We start from the raw sequence: 18,181 nt of genomic DNA, 5'->3' as shown, positions 1-18,181 counted from the left end.
CGGCTGAGAAGTCTTAAAGGTGAGCACATGGCATGCATAGTGGTAAGGAGATTGGCATTTAGATTTAGAGTTTTCAGAATGTATGAAGTTGTTATTAACATTCACATACATGTATAAAATAACATTATTTACAGAACTGTAATAGGTCTTTGGCTTGACTGGGACTAACAGTGCTTTTATTCTAAAGGACTTTGCTGGTTTTGTGGGTCCGAGTTGATTCTTTTCAAATACAGCTTTTAACTTGTTATGTGGATGTCTTCAGTATGTTGCTTTTTTGGACAGTGTTTTTGCAGAATTTTCAGACCTTAATCTTCATTTAACTGATCTGGAATTTCATCAGCTATTTTTATAAAAAGATCATTGCTGCTTTGGAGTACCTCCATCCCTGATCTGCATCCTCCTGGTCTTCATTCTCTGTGCCAAATACTTACTTCACTCAACTTGATGGCTTGTAACTTGTGCACTTAGGGTACAGTCATGGCAAGGGAGAAGGCAGCATGTGCCACTTGATGTTGTTTGTCCAGAGCCAAGTGCAGTGGTGCCCAGGTCTGTGGTGAGGCTCTCTAAACCCCCAGGAAAAACAATATGATAAACCTTTAGAAAGTTGCAGTTTGCCTTAAGTTATAGGTAGAATAGATCGGAGAGTGAATGATTCTGGGATGTCAGACCAGTGTTTGGTAAAATATTACTGTTTTGGCTTCTGGAAGGCTGTTCTTCCGCAGGAAGAGGGGCTGTAGGCTGTTTTGGGGGGAGGAGGCATTTTGGGAGGCAGTGTTGAACTTAGCCATAAAAAAGCTGGGGTTGTTTGTTTGTTTGTTTGTTTGTTTTCAATCTTCAGGCAGATGCAGAATGTTTGTGGTCAGTACAAAGACAACAGTGGTAGAGAGGAGGATGAATGACAGCCTGCCACAGCCAGTACTTAATACTCTGCAGTAAAAATATAATGTTGGCACAGATTTAATATCCTGGGCTAAGATAGGATCATTTTCTGCTTCGTGCTTGTACAGTAAATACACGGCTCTAACCAGCTCTGTCAGGTTTGTTTTTAACATTCAGAAAATAATACTGTAGAAGCTGATTATGAATTTGTATTTCAAGTCATTTATTTCCATAAATAGTTCAGTGCAGTAGAAATGGCTAGCTTCAGTGTATCAGCTTCTCCGGTCTGACCAACAAACAGTAAGTGAACTAGTGTAGCTGTTCTTTACAAGAAACCCCTGTCTGTGTAAGCTGTAACAAGTTGCTTGTACACTCCTGATCAAAGCTTACTGGCTAGCAGATGATGAATGCAGGTACTTACTGGACTTAGTGACCTCCTTAGTCTGTTGTGGTCCCATAGCACACGTTGAAGTTGGAATTTGAAGATGAAGATCATTCCTAGCTTTATCATAGGAAAGGTGTTAGATTCTACCCTTAACGTTCATTTTGGAAGCACCCAGCGCACACACACACTGATACATCTGGAAAATCAGGTAGATAATGCCAAGGAGGGCAGTTTTATTGCAACATGTTGCAAATGTGAGTGGTTATGTTGGTAATACTCCTTTAGCATTAAGGAAAACTCAAGACTGAACAGGATTTAGGTATTACAGATTCTGTATCTACTAAATTATAGTGTTTTTTAAAGCTTTTTCACATAAAAAAATGGACACAACTGAAATTCATTTTAGTTGTTGAGCTCTAAAGATTACAGTATATTACTAAAACTTTATTGATGCTGATTATAGATTTATTTATTTGAAGATGGAATTGCAAATAACACGTAACTAAAAGTTTAGAGATTTTGTTGCATCTCATCACATGATATTGTCATTTTCACAGTGTAATTGGTGGCTTGGATATTAATGCCAGCTTCTATCTCTGCTTTTTGAAATGGATTTATTTTATTGCTTTTTTCAGCATAAGTTGTAACTTGCAAAATTTACAGTTTGGGGGGGGGATAAATGATCACTTATGAGTGGCAACTTAATTATGTTTTCTCACAGTAGGTGTTATACAAATTCTCCATTCTAATCTGTAAAAAAAAAAAAAACGACACAAATATAAACATACAAAAACTTGAGCTGTGTCTCAGTTTGACTAAAGACTTTGGTTAGAGTAAGTGCAGTTTCTGTGCATGAGTTTAAATTTATACTTTGTTGCGGTCCTGTTCAGCTGACACACTTGTAACTAAGTCATTTCTATTTGCAGTGTCTGGCTCTGCTTGAAAAACATCTTTGTGTGTAGAAGTTTTAAACTTGCCTTTAGGTTTTTGGTGCCAAGCTAGCTAGAACATAGTAAACATATTTTCTCAAATTTAAAACTTTCCTGGATAACATTTCTTTATTTTATGACCAGCCTGGCTTCCCCTGCTTGGTAAACTTCTTGTTGTCATCTTCACAGTGACTTACAGAGTTCTAGCCCCCAGTTTTGAGTCAGTAGTAAAATTCTGCAAGTTTGTGCTTTTGTTCTTCTGTTATGGTCACTGTTTATATACTTAAGGCTTTGCACGTCCCTGTACACTGTTGATTTTCAGTTTGCACTACGGCTTAGTTGCAAAGCCAGCTCAAGGTTTCTTAGCAGGCACAATTAAATGTTGTGAAATCTTTTTTTTCACTTCATAAAAAGGGAAGAGGAGTGGAGGCCAGCTGCAGGATGCATTTGCCCCTATCCTCCTGTAGATGCTCCTCCCAGAGACCCCAAACTGTTAATCCTCTGAAAAGCAGTAGCTAGGCTAGCTTTCCACAATTCTGGCTTGAGTAGAGTTTAAGTTGCCTGCTGGCTTAAATAGCTTCCTATTTTGTCTATGCCAGAGCACAGGAGGTTGTCATCCAAGCTAGGTATATGGCTTTTTTTGTTTGGGACATCTGGCTTGCCTGATGGAATTCTGAGGGAAAGGTACAGAGAGTTTGCTTGATTCTTATACGCCTTGTGTTTTTCAGACCTGGCAGTTAAAAAAGGAAAGTGGAACTAGAAATGATTGTACTTGTCTTGAGATCCTGAGCTTGATAGCACCATTGAGTGGCACATTTGGGTAGAAGCTTGCCTTTCCACCTTCTTGAAAGGTCCAGCACTCTTTAAATGTTTTGGAAAACAAACAATGTTTTGAGCTGGTCTAAAGCTAGATACTCTAAAGATTTCTTTCTGGGCAAGGGAGAAAGGTCCTGGAGCTGTCCGGCTCCCTGCCGGTTTGATCTAGAAGATGGCTATGTGCCACTTGGCAAATGCCCCATCTTCCTTCCATCTGCTAGTTCTGCTTTTGCTGAACCCTTTCCATAGGGGAGAGGTCTATTTTTGCCATTGCATGTAGGGGAGGAAGCATGTTGAGGCAATGTCCACATCGTGGGCAAGTAAAGCCCTTTTTTATTCCTTTTTTTTTCTTCCTGGCTTCTGTACTCAAAAGCAATTGAGAGCTGGGAAACAAAGGGAGGAAGAAGGACCAGAGGAAGGAGAGCGCCTTCTCTTTTGTGAGGTGTGTTACACTTATCTATGCATCAAAAATGAGATTTGAAAATGATAAGGAATCTTTGGGGTTTTGTTTCGGGTTTGCACGTGTTTCTAGCTTGTAATTATATGTCCATTTGGATAATTACAGGCTTAACTGTATCTTCATGAGCTTTTGGCCCTGTTCATCATTATAGGAGCTGTTCCTGCTGTGTGTCGGAAAATTACAGCAGGTCTTGAGAAAGGGGTGAGGGGAAGTAGGGAGGTGTTTGCTTTTCCTTTGACAGAATAGGTTCAGGCAGTAAGTTATCTGACGGACATAAATACTTTGCAGCGAGAAAGCGTCACTTCAAAAAAAACTCCACCAAAGCCTATCAAAAAGCAGTTTTAGAAAGGGGTGAGAGGGAGCAGGTAGAGAGAAACAGCCAGAGACTAAGGTCAGAGTTTACCTCTGTGGTGGCTGCAGGTGGCTTTAGCTGTCAGTTGCCGTTTCATTCCTCTGAGCCACCTTGCTTGAAGCAGTGCGTGTGCTGCCCATGAGCAGCAGTAAATGCATTCCCTGAGCGTTTCTTTGGTCAGCTTTCAGTCTACGTATTTTATTTGGTATCGTGACAGCACTGTGCTGTGGTGAAGGGATGCTTTCATGCAAAGACATATCTTGAAATTTTCATACATTTCATTTATATTCATGGAATACTTCATGTGGCAGACAGAATGCTAATGCAACTGAGTTTTTTTAGGAGTGTGGGTAGTACTTTGAATCAAGGCTGAACTGGGAGCTCGCTTCCTGCAGCGCTCACTGTCTCAGACCATCTTTGGATATTGTTCTAGTTAGTCAAGTTAATACAGGTTGCATACTGTGAAAAGCTCTCTTTGATATTGCACTGGTTTTGGTACTGAATGGAAATGCTTGGTTTATGTTGATGTGATAGCAAATAGCAGAGCAGTCTGCTCCATGAAATCACATTTCTCTGCATTTTTTTATGCAAGAACAAGTCCTCACCAGTGCGAAACATCTGCTTAAATTTCATCCCTCTAGCTCTCTGGGCTGTTTTGAAATCTTGGAGGCTGCTGCTCCTTTCTGCTATAGAGGTTAAATGCTGAAGACCAAAGAAATCATGGCAGGATGTAAGAACTGGTTATGTTTTGTGACACCTGCTTGAGAATACAAACTATCAAATGTCATTACTCTGTCAAGATAGTAAGACTTAAGAGTGATGGAGTCATGCAGATCATCTTAAAGCTGGTTGTGTGTTTATGCTGATAGTTAGTTGTTCTGCTTGATGAAATTTGATTGAAATAATTTCTCTGTATGTTGGTCACTGTTGACGTTTTGAATTCAAGTAGTGAATAAAATTTAAACATGAAAATGTAAACCCTCTTGCCTAGCCCTTTTCCATCATGGAAACATTCATTATTTTGTAGAATTTCTTGTATTGTGTTAGGGCAATTTTTTCCCCCTCTTTAATATTTAGAGTGGTTAGTAGAGATTTACTCTTGTAGCTTTGGTACTGTAGTTGGACCTGCAGACTCTTTCTGCTGGTGTGGAAATGAGAGAGAATCCCAATTCTGACTGGTCTCTGCTCTCAACCAGCATGGAGAAAAGGGAAATGAATGCGTGTCAACCTGTCATTGTGTAAAAAGCTGTTGCTGAAGGTCACCATCACGTATTTATCTGCAAATGGCCATCAGTATTGGGGAGCAGAGCAAGATTGGGAGAAACAGAAAACATGAAGGAGGAATGGGGTAAAAGTAAAGGAGATAAGAGGAGGACAGTTTCAGCTATTTAACTGCGTAGACATAGTCTTGTAGGTATCACGGGAGGCGTGAAGTTACGGTGGATATGTTAATAACTCAGTGTCGCAAATAATGTGAGGATGTAGCGTGGGGTGAAGTTCAGCTGGTCTGTTGAACTTTGACATGCATCCTGTGGATGAGCCACTGCAGTCATGGGAGCTGTGAGCATACCCAGTGGATTTAAAAATGTCAGTTAATCCAGAGAAACATGAATGTATGTGCAAATACACTTCACAAAGATTTGGAGAGAAGGTAGATTAAATATGACTCCTTGCCAACTTTGCCAGTTTTTTAAATTTTGTTACAGAACGTGTTTATCTTAAAGAGGGTATGATGCTTTAATAAGAAAGATACACTTGTGTTTTGGACGCTTCTATCTACCTTTTAATTTTTAGTTGCTTAAAGTATTGTTGAATACATCCCACATGGATAAAACAAGCCACTTATGTACACTGTCACACTAACCATTTTGTCTTTTGATATTAGAGGTAAGGATGTGTGCTTGCTTTGTCAAATGAAACTGGAAAATGGAATAGGGGAAGTCTTTAACAGAAAACACATATTACTCTGACATTTCAGTGTTGTCTCGGTCAGTTGAGAGCAGGTGGTAACTTAATATGTGATTATTCTTCCTATTAGTTGTATCTTATATGCAGCCTGTGCTGTTTAAGCAAGTGTAATTAGATTTAAATGGGAAAAGGGAAAATTTGGGAAGGTTTGGGCCTTTTTATTTGAAAGTCAGGGATGCTTCTATCACATTTTTGGCAGAATGCTTAATGTCAAAATGGAGAAGAAAGTTCATTATTTCACAGATACTGTGAAAGTTGAACCCAGCAGAGGGCTACTGATAATCAATTTGTTGTCCAAGAATGGTATTATATTTTGTATTGGTGTCATTTCCTATTACTTGCTAATTATAAAACACCTGGGAAGATACTTAAAAATATTTATTGTTTGAGTGTATCACCAAATCAATAGTGTTCTGTTCAAGGGCAAGACAGCCTTTTACCATGTCTTCTGTAACATTGTCTTCTGTCAGAATAGCAGCTAGCTTTGACTTTTCCAAGTTCCTTAGGATTTCAGTGCCAGCTCTTCTTAAAAAAGCAAACTTTTCTTTCGCAGGACAAAGAAGGAATGATTTTTCCCTTTTTTCCATCCTTTCACCTTGATTCTCATTCTTACATAATGTTTTAATTACTTCTCTTGGATGACCTTGGTGGAGGATTTGTTCTTTTTCTTTCTTAAGTGTAGCTTGCTATGTCTCGATTGTGTTATGTTTAATTTTTTGGGGCATTGTCTTATCCATGTTCTCTCTTTTTTAAGTTGTATTTACTAACTGTGGTGATTGACTTTACATAGAAGACAAAGACATTTCTAGGAGTTGTATGAAAGGCTTGTGAGTTGAGGTTTGTTAAAACTGCAACACTACTTGTACGAATGTGTCCACCTTTTATGTTATTTTATTGATTTCTATTATAATTTTTTTAAAAAGCTTTTTCCATGTAGTAGCTCCAGTCTTTGCATTCTTGTCTCATGCAATGAAATTAGCAACCCTGTTATGCTGAAGCTGGTTAGGGTTAGGTTAGGGTTTACCTATGACTTTGATTGTTACTGGTATTAATCAGCCAGTATCTTTGGGTTCTTAGAGGTTTCATGTTTAAGACTTGATTGTGGTGTACTGCACAGCTCCCTGAGGGTTTTTTAAGTTCCTTAAACTTGCCGGGGGCGAGCTGTTCTCTCTGCAGTTCTGAAGTGGAGATACCAACTTGCCTGACTGCTTATTACAAAACCAAAGTTGAGCAAAGTCCTACATGCTTGTTTCTTTATATCAGATTCTATTTATATCAGAATCTATTCTTGTTTCTTTATATCAGAAATCTGTACATGTCTTCCTTGATAGAAATGCCTGCCATACCTTTTTCTGGAAATACTGTTTTATGAAAATGTGGGTAAACAGATAAAAATAAATAAGCCTGGTTGACTATTGAATGAACAGAGAGCAAAGCAGGATTCATATAGCTTAAGATAACAGCAAACAAAAGTAGAAAAAGGGAGAGATAAAGATGTCCTGATTGATGATATGCCTGATCTTTGAACTTAAAATCTAGTACAGCCTTGACTAGCTCTTCTCTGTCTGCTCTCTTGCAGTAGGAATGATTGTTAAATTAAGAATGCTAGTTTCCTATGGTCTATACTCTTGACAAATGGTGTACTCATTTAGCTTTGTTACGCCAGGCTCTATTTTGCTGTTATATGAAATATGTATTTCCTGTGGATGGTTTGAATCTTTGGGCATGCCTACACTGTGATCACAAAAATGCAGCAAGGTAAACTAGTTAAGAATGGGGGCCTTGTGCTACCTGGGCAGTGTGTAACTAATACCCAGGTTAGCATACTTTAAGTTAGCTTAGGCATCAGTATACCTTTACTGATTGTAGGGTGCTGTCTAGTGTGTTCATGAAATACATTTCATAAATCGGAGAGGGGAAAATCTTTGTATTGAGGATTGCATTTTTTTAAAGAAAGCTGAAATGCTGTATTATCCAACGTACAATATAGAACACCAGTGGAACAAAGGCAGTAGACAGTGAAACAAGAACAAAGTTAAATGCCTGTATCTGTTCATGTCCCTCAAGACATAACTATTAAAATATAAATATGATACCAGTGCCATTAATACTTCACCGACAAGTGGCTTACAAATAAAAATACAGTATTTTTTTTTTCTGAAAGGTTCCTCCTCGTCTGGGAAATTTTATCTGCCATTTTTGGGGGATTCCACTTGAGAAAAATAACTCTGAAGCTGGTAGTCACTTAACAAATGTGAGGGGAATAAAATATTGCATGTCCTCTTGCATCTTCTAGCATTGGTTCTGAAGTACTCATAAGTAAAATTTTTACAAGTGGAAAAATCTCAGCACCCCAAATTTCTGCATCTATCTCAACAATGTGTTATACATTAAACTTTAGTTTTTGTTTTACTGAAAATTGAGACTTGCTGTGCATTACAACAGGTTTGCATATGTGTCATCTGTAGGTGGGAGTATAGTAAGCGCTGAGTTCCAGTGTTAGGACAGGCAAAAATAAATACTTGTTTCTTGACTGTCTAAGACTTTCTCATTTAATGTGCTATACAGGAAAATAATGGTGCTTTTTTTCTTTCTTTTTCCCCCATCCTGCTCTGTAGTGGACCAGATCTATCATCTAGCATCTCCTGCTTCTCCTCCAAATTACATGTATAATCCTATAAAAACATTAAAAACCAACACTATTGGGACATTAAACATGCTGGGTGAGTTGAAGTCTTTTTTTTCTTCTTACTTAACATTGTTAGACCTAATATCACCTGGACAGAGTTTAGCAGGGAGGGCAGCTGAGTCATATATATAAAAATATACATACATACATATAAACATATATATGTGTGTGTGTGTGTGTGAATATATAGATAGATATAGATAGATAAAAGATTCTTTAAGAAAAATAGGGTTTTTTTCCCCTCTTTGAAGGTTTTTGTGCTTTTTCTTTAAACATATCTGCAGGTGAACTCTGACTGCATGCAAACTCAGGTGTCAAAGCACAAGAACTTCCATGTCTGTTACTTGGCTATGGAGTAGAACCTGTGCAGTAATTATAGAAATCGTAGGAACAATTAGGAGCATGGGATTTTTTTATAGTGACGTTGTGGCATTGACTGCAGTTCTTACCTTGGCGGCTGTGGAACGCTCTCATGTTTACTGTGAGTGACTGTTCCATTCTGTCGCAGCAAATGTTGAACTAGCAGACCTCCATTGGCTCTGTCAAGCCCAAATGTTAATAGCACTGCTCCCTCTTGTGTATGTCTTGGCTAGGAAATTCTGCAAGGACATTTATTGTCTAGCTTCATAGTAGATAATTACAAGGCAAAATTCTCAGCTTTAGCTATCGGTTTTGATGCTGTTCAGAAATGGGCCTGTAAACAGAGGGCCTAAAGCCTTTACTACTTTTTCTTCACACCTTTAATCTATTTGACATGTGCTGCAGCTTTAACTGGATGTCTGTAACCACAGAAGTTGTTATGAGGCAAAAAACCTACCCCTGCTGAGTTTCTCATATGAGAAAGATGCTATTGGGTACGATTCAGAGAATTGAGTGATTTAGAAGCTACTATGCCACCAGACAGTTGCACAGCCTGGAAAAGGGTTTTGTTTGCTTGGCTATGCCAACTTTAAGGTCACAAAGTTATTGGAATGGAGTAATCCCGAGTGCTGGGTAGATTATCTAGGCTGTTTAAAGGGGCAATAATTATAAATGAGAAAAAATATTAGGTTTCGTCTTATAATACGTTATTCTGTATTTTTTTTTAAGTAGTCATCTTTCTGATTTTGGTGATCATGACAGTGTGTTGTTTCAAAATCCTGATTCCATAACTGGAATGGTTTATGCTTGTTTGGCCTTTATTTAGAGCATAATGTATTAAGTTCTGGATATTGGTTCAGTGTAGCTTCTAGTCCCAGAAGCAAACACATCACTCATGGTGTGTGCTATTCTACTGTTTTTCAAGGCCCTAGCTTGAGATTGGGAGCAACAAATGTGATTTGCAGCTGGATTTAACTAGTGGGGGAAAATGAATTCCCTTTAAAAGCATGTTTATATATGATCAGAGTAAAGCAGCAAACACAACCCAAAGATTCTTTTGCTTGCTCAAATTATGTTCTTTTTCCCCTTATTTGCCAAAATCTAGGGTTAGCCAAACGTGTTGGAGCACGGCTGCTACTGGCCTCTACGTCAGAGGTGTATGGAGGTAAGAAGGATAAAATCATTGTTAGAGCTCTTGAGGTATCGCTAACCAAAGGGTATTTACAAACCTTCTGATGCATGATAGTGTCAAGATGATATATTTTCATCACTGTCTTACCTTGATTTCTTCATCAGGTCTACTTCTCACAGTTTAAAATGTGGGCATTAGTACTTGCTTTAAGTCTTTTGTCAGAGTGGTGGAAGCAGGCTCTGACTGTTGTATATAACATTCCTGCATCTTCGTTTATGTCTTTTTCATAAAGGCTTTTGGGGGAATTTTGAACTCTGATTAGAATCTAGAATGAAGTGTTATGGTTACAGTGAGTACTCTTTTAGTGAGTGATGTTGAAACGTGATATTTTTTAAATACATAGGCCAGAGAGTTGTTCAACTAAATAATACTAGTGATCTACCAAAAGATTCATTACATATGGTCACCTTTTCTGTTGATAAAAGATCACTTAAGTTTTGTTTTTGCTCCACAGATCCTGAAGTTCACCCTCAAAATGAGGATTACTGGGGCCATGTGAATCCAATAGGCCCCAGAGCCTGCTATGATGAAGGAAAGCGGGTTGCAGAGACCATGTGCTATGCATACATGAAGCAGGTATTAAAGTGGTATCAGATAGAGTGGATTTTCTGTAATTGTGAGGGCCAAATATACAGCAAAACTGGAGTGTTGCATGTATTTGGGAATAGAAGGGAGAAAGAGAACATCTTGAATAGGAGCGTTTGTACTGTAATTGCAAAATCTGTTTTCTTTAATGCGGAAGTTTTATTGCTCCCATCTGTTGTGATATTTCAGTTGAGTAGCATTCTCCAAGAAAATGTGCTTTAGTCTTCTCATTAGACTTGTTATGTCTTTCAGTATCGTAAATAGTTTTTAGACAGATTAAACTGAAGTGACCTTATTAATTTGGGAGCCAGATAAGAGTTGCTTTAAGTTGGTCTTCTGCTTAAGTGCTTTGCTGAATTGGGCCATTACTGATAAAAGTGGAATGTTTAATGAGTGTACTTGAAATCCAAATATACGGGTAAAAATGAAGAAGTTCTTTAATGAGTACTCATATAAGAGCAGACTACTTAAATCACTTTAGAATGTCTTCGGATTATGTAAGTATAAATATAGCCCTTAGTGAAAGATACAAATACTAAGTTGTAGAATTATTATTATTATTATTTTTTAGACAAATACATTAACATGAGGGTAAAAATGCATTTTCAAATGTATTTGTGAAATGATACATGCCATCTTCCTTGGGTTTAATAATCAACAAGGAGGAACTTATCATTAATTAACCCAGCATTTGACTTTTTACCTGCACGTGAATCTTTTCATATTTAATTGCTGCTCAGTTAGTCTCTGGGATACTATTCTACTGGGAAATGTGACACATTAAAGAAAACCATATCACTGTTTCTCTGATTTCACCTTTGTATATTAAGGCTGTAAACACCATCAGCTGTAAAATATTCTACAGAATTTTAATCTTTAAATGATAAAATATTAAATGCTTTTAAAACCTTGGAAAAAAAATTTAAATATAAATGTTAAGAGTTTGGGGGAAGGTATTTTAACACAGTGAATGTAGTAGTTTTAGCCCATCTCTTCTACCAGATAGAGAAGAAAAATCTCGACATTCATATCTCCTTTGCTCTACTTTAAATCATTTAACTTGTAATATGGTGATACTACTGAACAAGAGTTCAGGCTGTTGTGTTCTGTACTTTACTGTAGGAAAGCATTCCTCATAAGTTTGGAAATTTGTTCACTGTTAAATACCACAGTTTTTATGAGAAATCCTTGTGCTGTAGAGTGTTGAATTTTCTGCGAGTCTGTGGTGCACACTGCACTGTTCTTTTAGTGGGGAAGATGGTGGGTCATTTTGGAAATCAGGGGCTGTGTCTTAAGGCCTTGGGGTGAGTCATAATACTATTCCATAAGTCTTATGCAGGATTTATAAAGAATAGTAGGGCTTGTAAAGTGGAACTGTGGTGCACACATGCATTAAATAAAAACTCGTGATGTAAATGAACTGTGCCGAAGGGCAGCCCTGTGGGATCCATCCTGTACTTCATTACAGATTAGTGAAGTCTGCCCAAGCTTGTCCCACATTCTTCTGTATTCTGAAACACTGTTGAGTTTTTTCAGAGTTTAAATGTTATACTATTGTAAGGGGAGGAAACATTAGCTTTTGCTAGTGTTGCTAGCTAGTATCTGACTTCTGCTGTGAAAATGGGTATTGTGCTTTTAAGGGCACTTTCTGACAGGAGTGACCTAGTCCAAAAGAACTGGATGGGCAGGATTTCAGACTAAAACATTTCCTGAATCTTCTAAACTTCAATAAAAGAAGAAACAAGCAAACTTATTTCTGTTTTTTGTCACTTCTTCCAAAGTCTTCCATCATCATGCACATTCTTAGATATCTTAGATAACTAGTCATACTTTCAAAAATATAAGATAGAAATATACTTCAAAATTATACTGTCAGATGGGCTGTTTAGAATCAAAACAATTCTTGCTTATATTCAAAGCTGATTCTATATACACAGTTGTTGCAGTTTCTCAATAGCGTGTCCTGACTAAGACCTTTTCAGTGCTCTCCCTTCTGCTGGCAAGGTTGCTCTTTCACTGTTTTGACCCTATGAATTAAACATTTCTTGACTTTGGTCTCTTGTTTACAAAAGCCTTCCTTTGACAAGCCCAGCAGGCTTGTCACCAGCAGTGCTTCCTCTTCAAGGAGTCCAAGGGCAGTAGTAGCATTTCCTTAAAAGGAGAGGAGGGGAATTGAACTATTTGCTGGAGAATTGCAGGGTTCACAATTTCAAAGCATATATACAAGCCCATCTCATCTCGTGTGAAGCACCTGACTGTGTGATTTGAGAGTGTATTTGCTAAAAGCTTTTGGGAGCAGCTCTCCCTCCTTAAATCAGTGTGGGAATATAGGTCAGCTGTGCTCCTCAATGCACTTGTCAGTCACATAGAACTGAGTAGAATAAATCCAGGTGGTGTTATCCTCCCTGCTGCTGCAGCTCTTCTGAAGTCAGCAGGAGCTTTAGTTCCCTGCTCTGTTCATTTGGGAACTAAGCTGCATCCTCTGTTTTAAACTTCAATACCCTTTTCTCAATCTCTTGTTCAGTGTTTGCTAGCACTCCCTCCTGGAAAGCCTTTTGTAGTTCACTCCACTGCCCCAACAAGGTGCAAGGCTTAGCTTTGAAACTGTTTATTGCTTATAACAACAGCTTATCTATCTGCATGCTTTTTTCATTCTGGACTCCTGTCTTTGGCACTATTCTGCCTGTCCTTCTTAGTCCTTCCTGTGCTTTTTTTGTGCAGACTTCATCTATGGTGTGTATTTGCTGGAGATGTGATATGGTTGCCTAGCTAGTAATTTTGCTTCTCCACAAAAATAACTTAAAGTTCTAGTTTACCAGATACGGTGAAACCAGAATTTTCTGAAATGAGCAGCGTTCTTTGAACAGCAGATAAGATCTTGTGGACACATAGGTGGAAAAAAAGTGCCCATGGTGGGGGTGGAGGTTCAGCACACAGTATTGCATTGTCATTTTGTGCTTTGTTCAGAAGTTGCCATACCATGTGCATTTAGCTTTTTTCAAAAAATGTGATTGAAATGATGGAGCTACCTGGGAGTCCCTATATTTATGTACATTCCAACTCTGTGGCTTAGCTTAAATACTAGTCAGAATCTGACGCTACCTTCATGGCAGGAATCTGGTATGTTTGCTTAGGTATGTTGTAAATGCAAACACACACCATTTTAAGTGCTTAGTGTATTAAAGGTGTTCTGTGAACTAGATGTAATTTCTCCTCTTTCACTATTTATCTGTTAAGAAATTCCCCAGACCTGAAGCAACACTTCAGATCACCGTGGAATGGTGCAGGGAAACTTAATCTCCTTCCATTTATTTATTTTCAAATAGATGGGTTTTTTTCATACCAACTTCGTGTGGCTTTGCAAGCTTAAGTGGTAGCAAATGGACTTAGTTGTACATGATATGATGTGATAGTTTCGAAACTGCCTTTTTAAGCATACAGAAGTGAATTGAGTTATCATAACAAAATATTAAGTATTACTGTCTTTAAGTAGACAAGAGTTATGCTTTGCCTTATAGAATATTTCAAGATCAGGACTGAGAAGACTCCTTGTGCCAGAAAACTTATTAGCTAACAGAAAAAAAGAGAGAAAGGCATATAAAGGTAAAGTTTATTATATTCATATGAGAGGATAACACACGCAAATCAATGTCGAAAGCTGTTAAATTTAAAAGTACATTTCAATTGCAACCCTAGGGTAATTTTCTGTTTTGTATTATGAGTTGCACTTTTTTCTCTAATCTTTAATTCACAGACTAGTTTCAGTAATCATAAAAAGCCTTGATGCAAACTGTTGGGATAATGAAAACTGTTGATTGAATTGTAACTGCAAAGATATTGAATAGCCAGGTAGTTATTAAGTAATTAGAAAACACAGTTATGCTGGAATAAAGCAGCTTGCTCCTAAATGTCTCCTGGGAGTTTATCCTGCGTTCTCTAGTTATTGCTAGCTGTTTTCTTCCCTTGATAGTCAATATAGATTTATTTAAGCATTCAGCAATTTTTTTTTTGGTATTGTCATATGAAGTTTGCTAGTAGATTGCTTAAGACAAGATGCAGACTTGATTATCTTTGTGGAAGAATGGAATTGAAGTACTTGTGCTTCTGACAGCATAGGGGAGAAGAAGAGAAAGCATTGTGTCTCATCAGGGCAGTGAGTCAAAAGCTCAGAGAACAGTCTTTTAGTGCCAGAGGTGATGGTTGCTGTTGGGTATATATCAGGCCAAGACTAAGTAGTTGTGTTAAAATATCATGGATCTCTTTAGCTTTTTAGAAGCCATGCAAAAGAGTTTCACATTCAGGAATAGCAGGTCCCAGGTGAAGGTTGGAGAGGGTAGTCTGTAAAATGCTAACATATTTTCCACTGCTGACTGTGAGAGGGCATTGACACCCCTTAAACTGCAGGTGTCATCACCACAGCTAGCGTTCTCCTGTTATCTGAGTAGTTGTATGCCAGGTCAGCGAAATTCAGAAAGAAAAGAGAATTGGACACAATTCCTTTCCTCTGCAAAGTTTGAAAGGTCACACGCTCACAGTTGTATCAATATTCTCAATAAATGCAGTGGTTTAATTGAAAATATCAAGCACTGTTTGTTAGTCATGTTTTTATCTTTTTAATGAACTGGCTCCACTTTGCTGAGAGAGGAAGCAGTGCTGGTTTCAACGGTAGTAACTGCATGGCTTACAAATATGCTTTTATACTTTGGAAAAGAGAAATGTCAGATAAAAATCACAACTTCCCCATAGTTCAGTAAAGTCTAGTCCTGCAAACTGCAGTAGTTTGGAGTTCAAATACTGCCAAGCTTTTGAAACTGTTTTTTTTCTAGTTTCTATCATGCAGTCCTGCCATACTTCTCTGGCAGACTGTCATTTTCTAAAACTTCCCAGTATTTCTGCTCCATACTATTGGATTTATGGATTTGCACATTTTCTGATGAATTGTCAGAGCTGTCTGTAATTCTTTTTGCTGTGTAGGAGCTTTGCACGTGAACCACAGTATCATTGTGTTTGGCACTGTAAAATGTGGGAGTGGAATATTGTCTTCCAAAGTTATCTGTTGTCCATACCCAGTTAGAGGGAGTGAGCTGAAAGGGAGGGAGAGAAGCAGAACCTTGTAATATCTAAGGCAATATCATAAAAACGCAACCTATCATTTCATTGTGTCGTTAGTAGTAGGAATCCTTCTGTAAAGTGGAGGATTTCTTTACTAGATCATCTGTTTCTAACTTGGGTTGGCATACCTGCTGTGTTGGAACTTCCTAATGCAAACATGGCATGTATACAGTAGGAAAAAACCTTCTGGTCTTCCTGCCTGTATTCTGACAAATCATTTTGTTGATGTTGTAGTAGTGCCTTTACTGTTTCTACATGCTTTATGCTGTTAACAATTGCAAAAGAACTTTTTACCATAGACCAGAATAGAAGATTGTCTTGCAATGAAATTAGCAAAGCCATGGATTAAACAAATACAGGCAGTTTCCCCCAAAAGGCTTGAATGCTTCCTGTAATCTGTGCTCTGGGTATTTTTTGGTTTCCCTGCTGTTCTGTAAGAAGTCCATTTTCTGATTTTTCCCTCAAGTAATCATCAGAGAACTTAGTCCTTTGTTCTTGATATTGCTGCACTGTTTGGCAAGTTGAATTCAGAAGTCGGGAAGACTTTAAGCTTTTTTTTATTATTATTACTTTTCATTTCAGTAAGTTTAACCACTATTTGAATAACAACATATACATAGTAGCATTTGTCTTCTGATTCAAACAGTATATTGTTTTTGACACTTTTTCAATTTGGTAAGCATCTTATCTTTATCTATAAGATAGCTGCTATGGCTCTAAAACTGTTGTCAGGGCATTATCTTACATCCATAACTGCTCGTCACACTAATTCATGAGTATTACTCTCTGCAGAACTCTCCATCACACGGAAGTCTAAAATTAAATTGTTCAGACTGAATTGTTGTTTGTTTCCGTGTATTCCTGGCCCTTATTGGAAACTTACTGGAAACTGTGTTAAAGTTCTCGTTCCCTGGGTATCATTACACTGGTTTTAGCTGCACTGACTAGACGCAAGCTGCCTCCTCGTGTTCAGAAGCCAGGCTGTGCAGTACAATACTGAAGTTAAAATCCCTGTTTGATGGGGATATCCTGGTAGTTCAGGCATAGATATGCTTAAGTGGGTGGGCATCTCTTCCAAATGGCAAAGTCTTCCATAAAAATGTTGGTGGAATGGACTTGTGACTGTTTGCGTTGGCCATGTACAATACAAACAAAATGCGTGCAAGCTGAGGCAAGCACTAGAAATCAGAAAAACTTTTAACAGACAGGTGCAAATAATATGAAGAGACCTTGAAATGATGTGGTAAATTCTCTAGTCTGGGAAATGCTGACCTATAAGCATGGTAATGATTTCAACCATGAGACAGGAGAATTGCAGATATTCCTTGGTTGTGTTCAGGAACCTGCATTATGCAGAAAGTGAAATCAGATATCATGATTGTCCTTCCTACCTTATTTAGGAGCTTATCACTTATGAAATTCAATCTCACCTTTGCTGTATGTTTGCAAAACAATTTTAAAAGTTGTTAGTAACCAGAAATGAATCTCATTTTGCTTCTACAGTAGGCAATGTGTGTATATATAGATAGATAGATATACATATGATACCTTAGGCCAAGCCTCGGTATTGAGCTTTGTAGCTTAAAAACATATCACAAATGGGTCCTGGTGAACTGTCTGCCGGTAATTCTGCTGTGATTACAATTCAGGATATGGGAAATAATTTTAAGAGAGTTAATGATGTCTGAAACATACAGGAAGGAATAGTAGTCGCTAACGAAGTGACTAATAAAGCAAGGGAGGTGGGCAGCAATCTTAGTAGTTTTACCCGAATTGTTGATCAAGACTTGTCTCAGCTCACTGATATCTGTTCAGCTGCCTGGGCTTTTTCTGAGAGATCACTCACCTGCTTTATTTAAGGTTTTTGTTTGTTTGTTTGTTTGTTTGTTTTGTCAGTGAATCTCAGTTGTCTGCTGGTCACTTTGCAGCCTTCTGTTTCCTGATTTTTGTATGTAGAGAGTTCTGATTGATGCTTGCTCTTCAGATACATCCACAGGCTTTGCAAAGAAGGAAGATTTAACACTTAATGAGTAAGACAGGTTTGTCTGATATCCTAATGAATTATGGCCACAGCATATGTTGAAGCTATTTCAATTAAAAAACCTCTTAACATTTGAGTTATGTTCTGTATTGATCTATTTTCTCAGACAGTCAAGGCAAGGAGATGTCTTTTCTTCAGAAGCTTACTACGTTGAAATATGGCTTTCTAAATTAAGTTATTATCATAGCATCTTTTCTACCTTGCTGCTTTATGAAGCCAGGATCTCTAGGACTAATGGCTAAGAATACGTGCTGAAGACCATGGAGAACTTGGGGGAGGGGACTAAAAAAAAAAAAAAGAGCACCTGATGTTCCCCTTTTGTCTTCACTGACAGCTGTAGCTTTTTTTTTTTTCTTTAATAGGATCAGTTTGTACCCACCTTCTTCTCTTTATTCCACCATGGGTTTTTTGTT

The 18,181-nt window shown here is 37.9% G+C and overlaps 1 protein-coding gene across 5 annotated transcripts in view; it reads left to right on the top strand.

Moving 5' to 3' along the window:
- Nucleotides 1–18,181, top strand: part of UXS1 (UDP-glucuronate decarboxylase 1) — a 66,055-nt gene that overhangs the window by 31,191 nt on the left and 16,683 nt on the right. For all 5 annotated transcript variants that reach the window (XM_067295034.1, XM_067295041.1, XM_067295051.1 and 2 more), the window contains 3 exons: nucleotides 8,408–8,512; nucleotides 9,944–10,003; nucleotides 10,485–10,606. In XM_067295034.1, coding sequence (XP_067151135.1) covers nucleotides 8,408–8,512; nucleotides 9,944–10,003; nucleotides 10,485–10,606 — 287 coding nt within the window. The remainder of the gene's footprint in view (nucleotides 1–8,407; nucleotides 8,513–9,943; nucleotides 10,004–10,484; nucleotides 10,607–18,181) is intronic.

Source organism: Apteryx mantelli, chromosome 1 (assembly GCF_036417845.1).
Source record: "Apteryx mantelli isolate bAptMan1 chromosome 1, bAptMan1.hap1, whole genome shotgun sequence".
Lineage (NCBI taxonomy): Eukaryota > Metazoa > Chordata > Aves > Apterygiformes > Apterygidae > Apteryx > Apteryx mantelli.
Note: the sequence above shows the minus strand (reverse complement) of the source record. Positions and strands in the feature narration are given on the sequence as shown.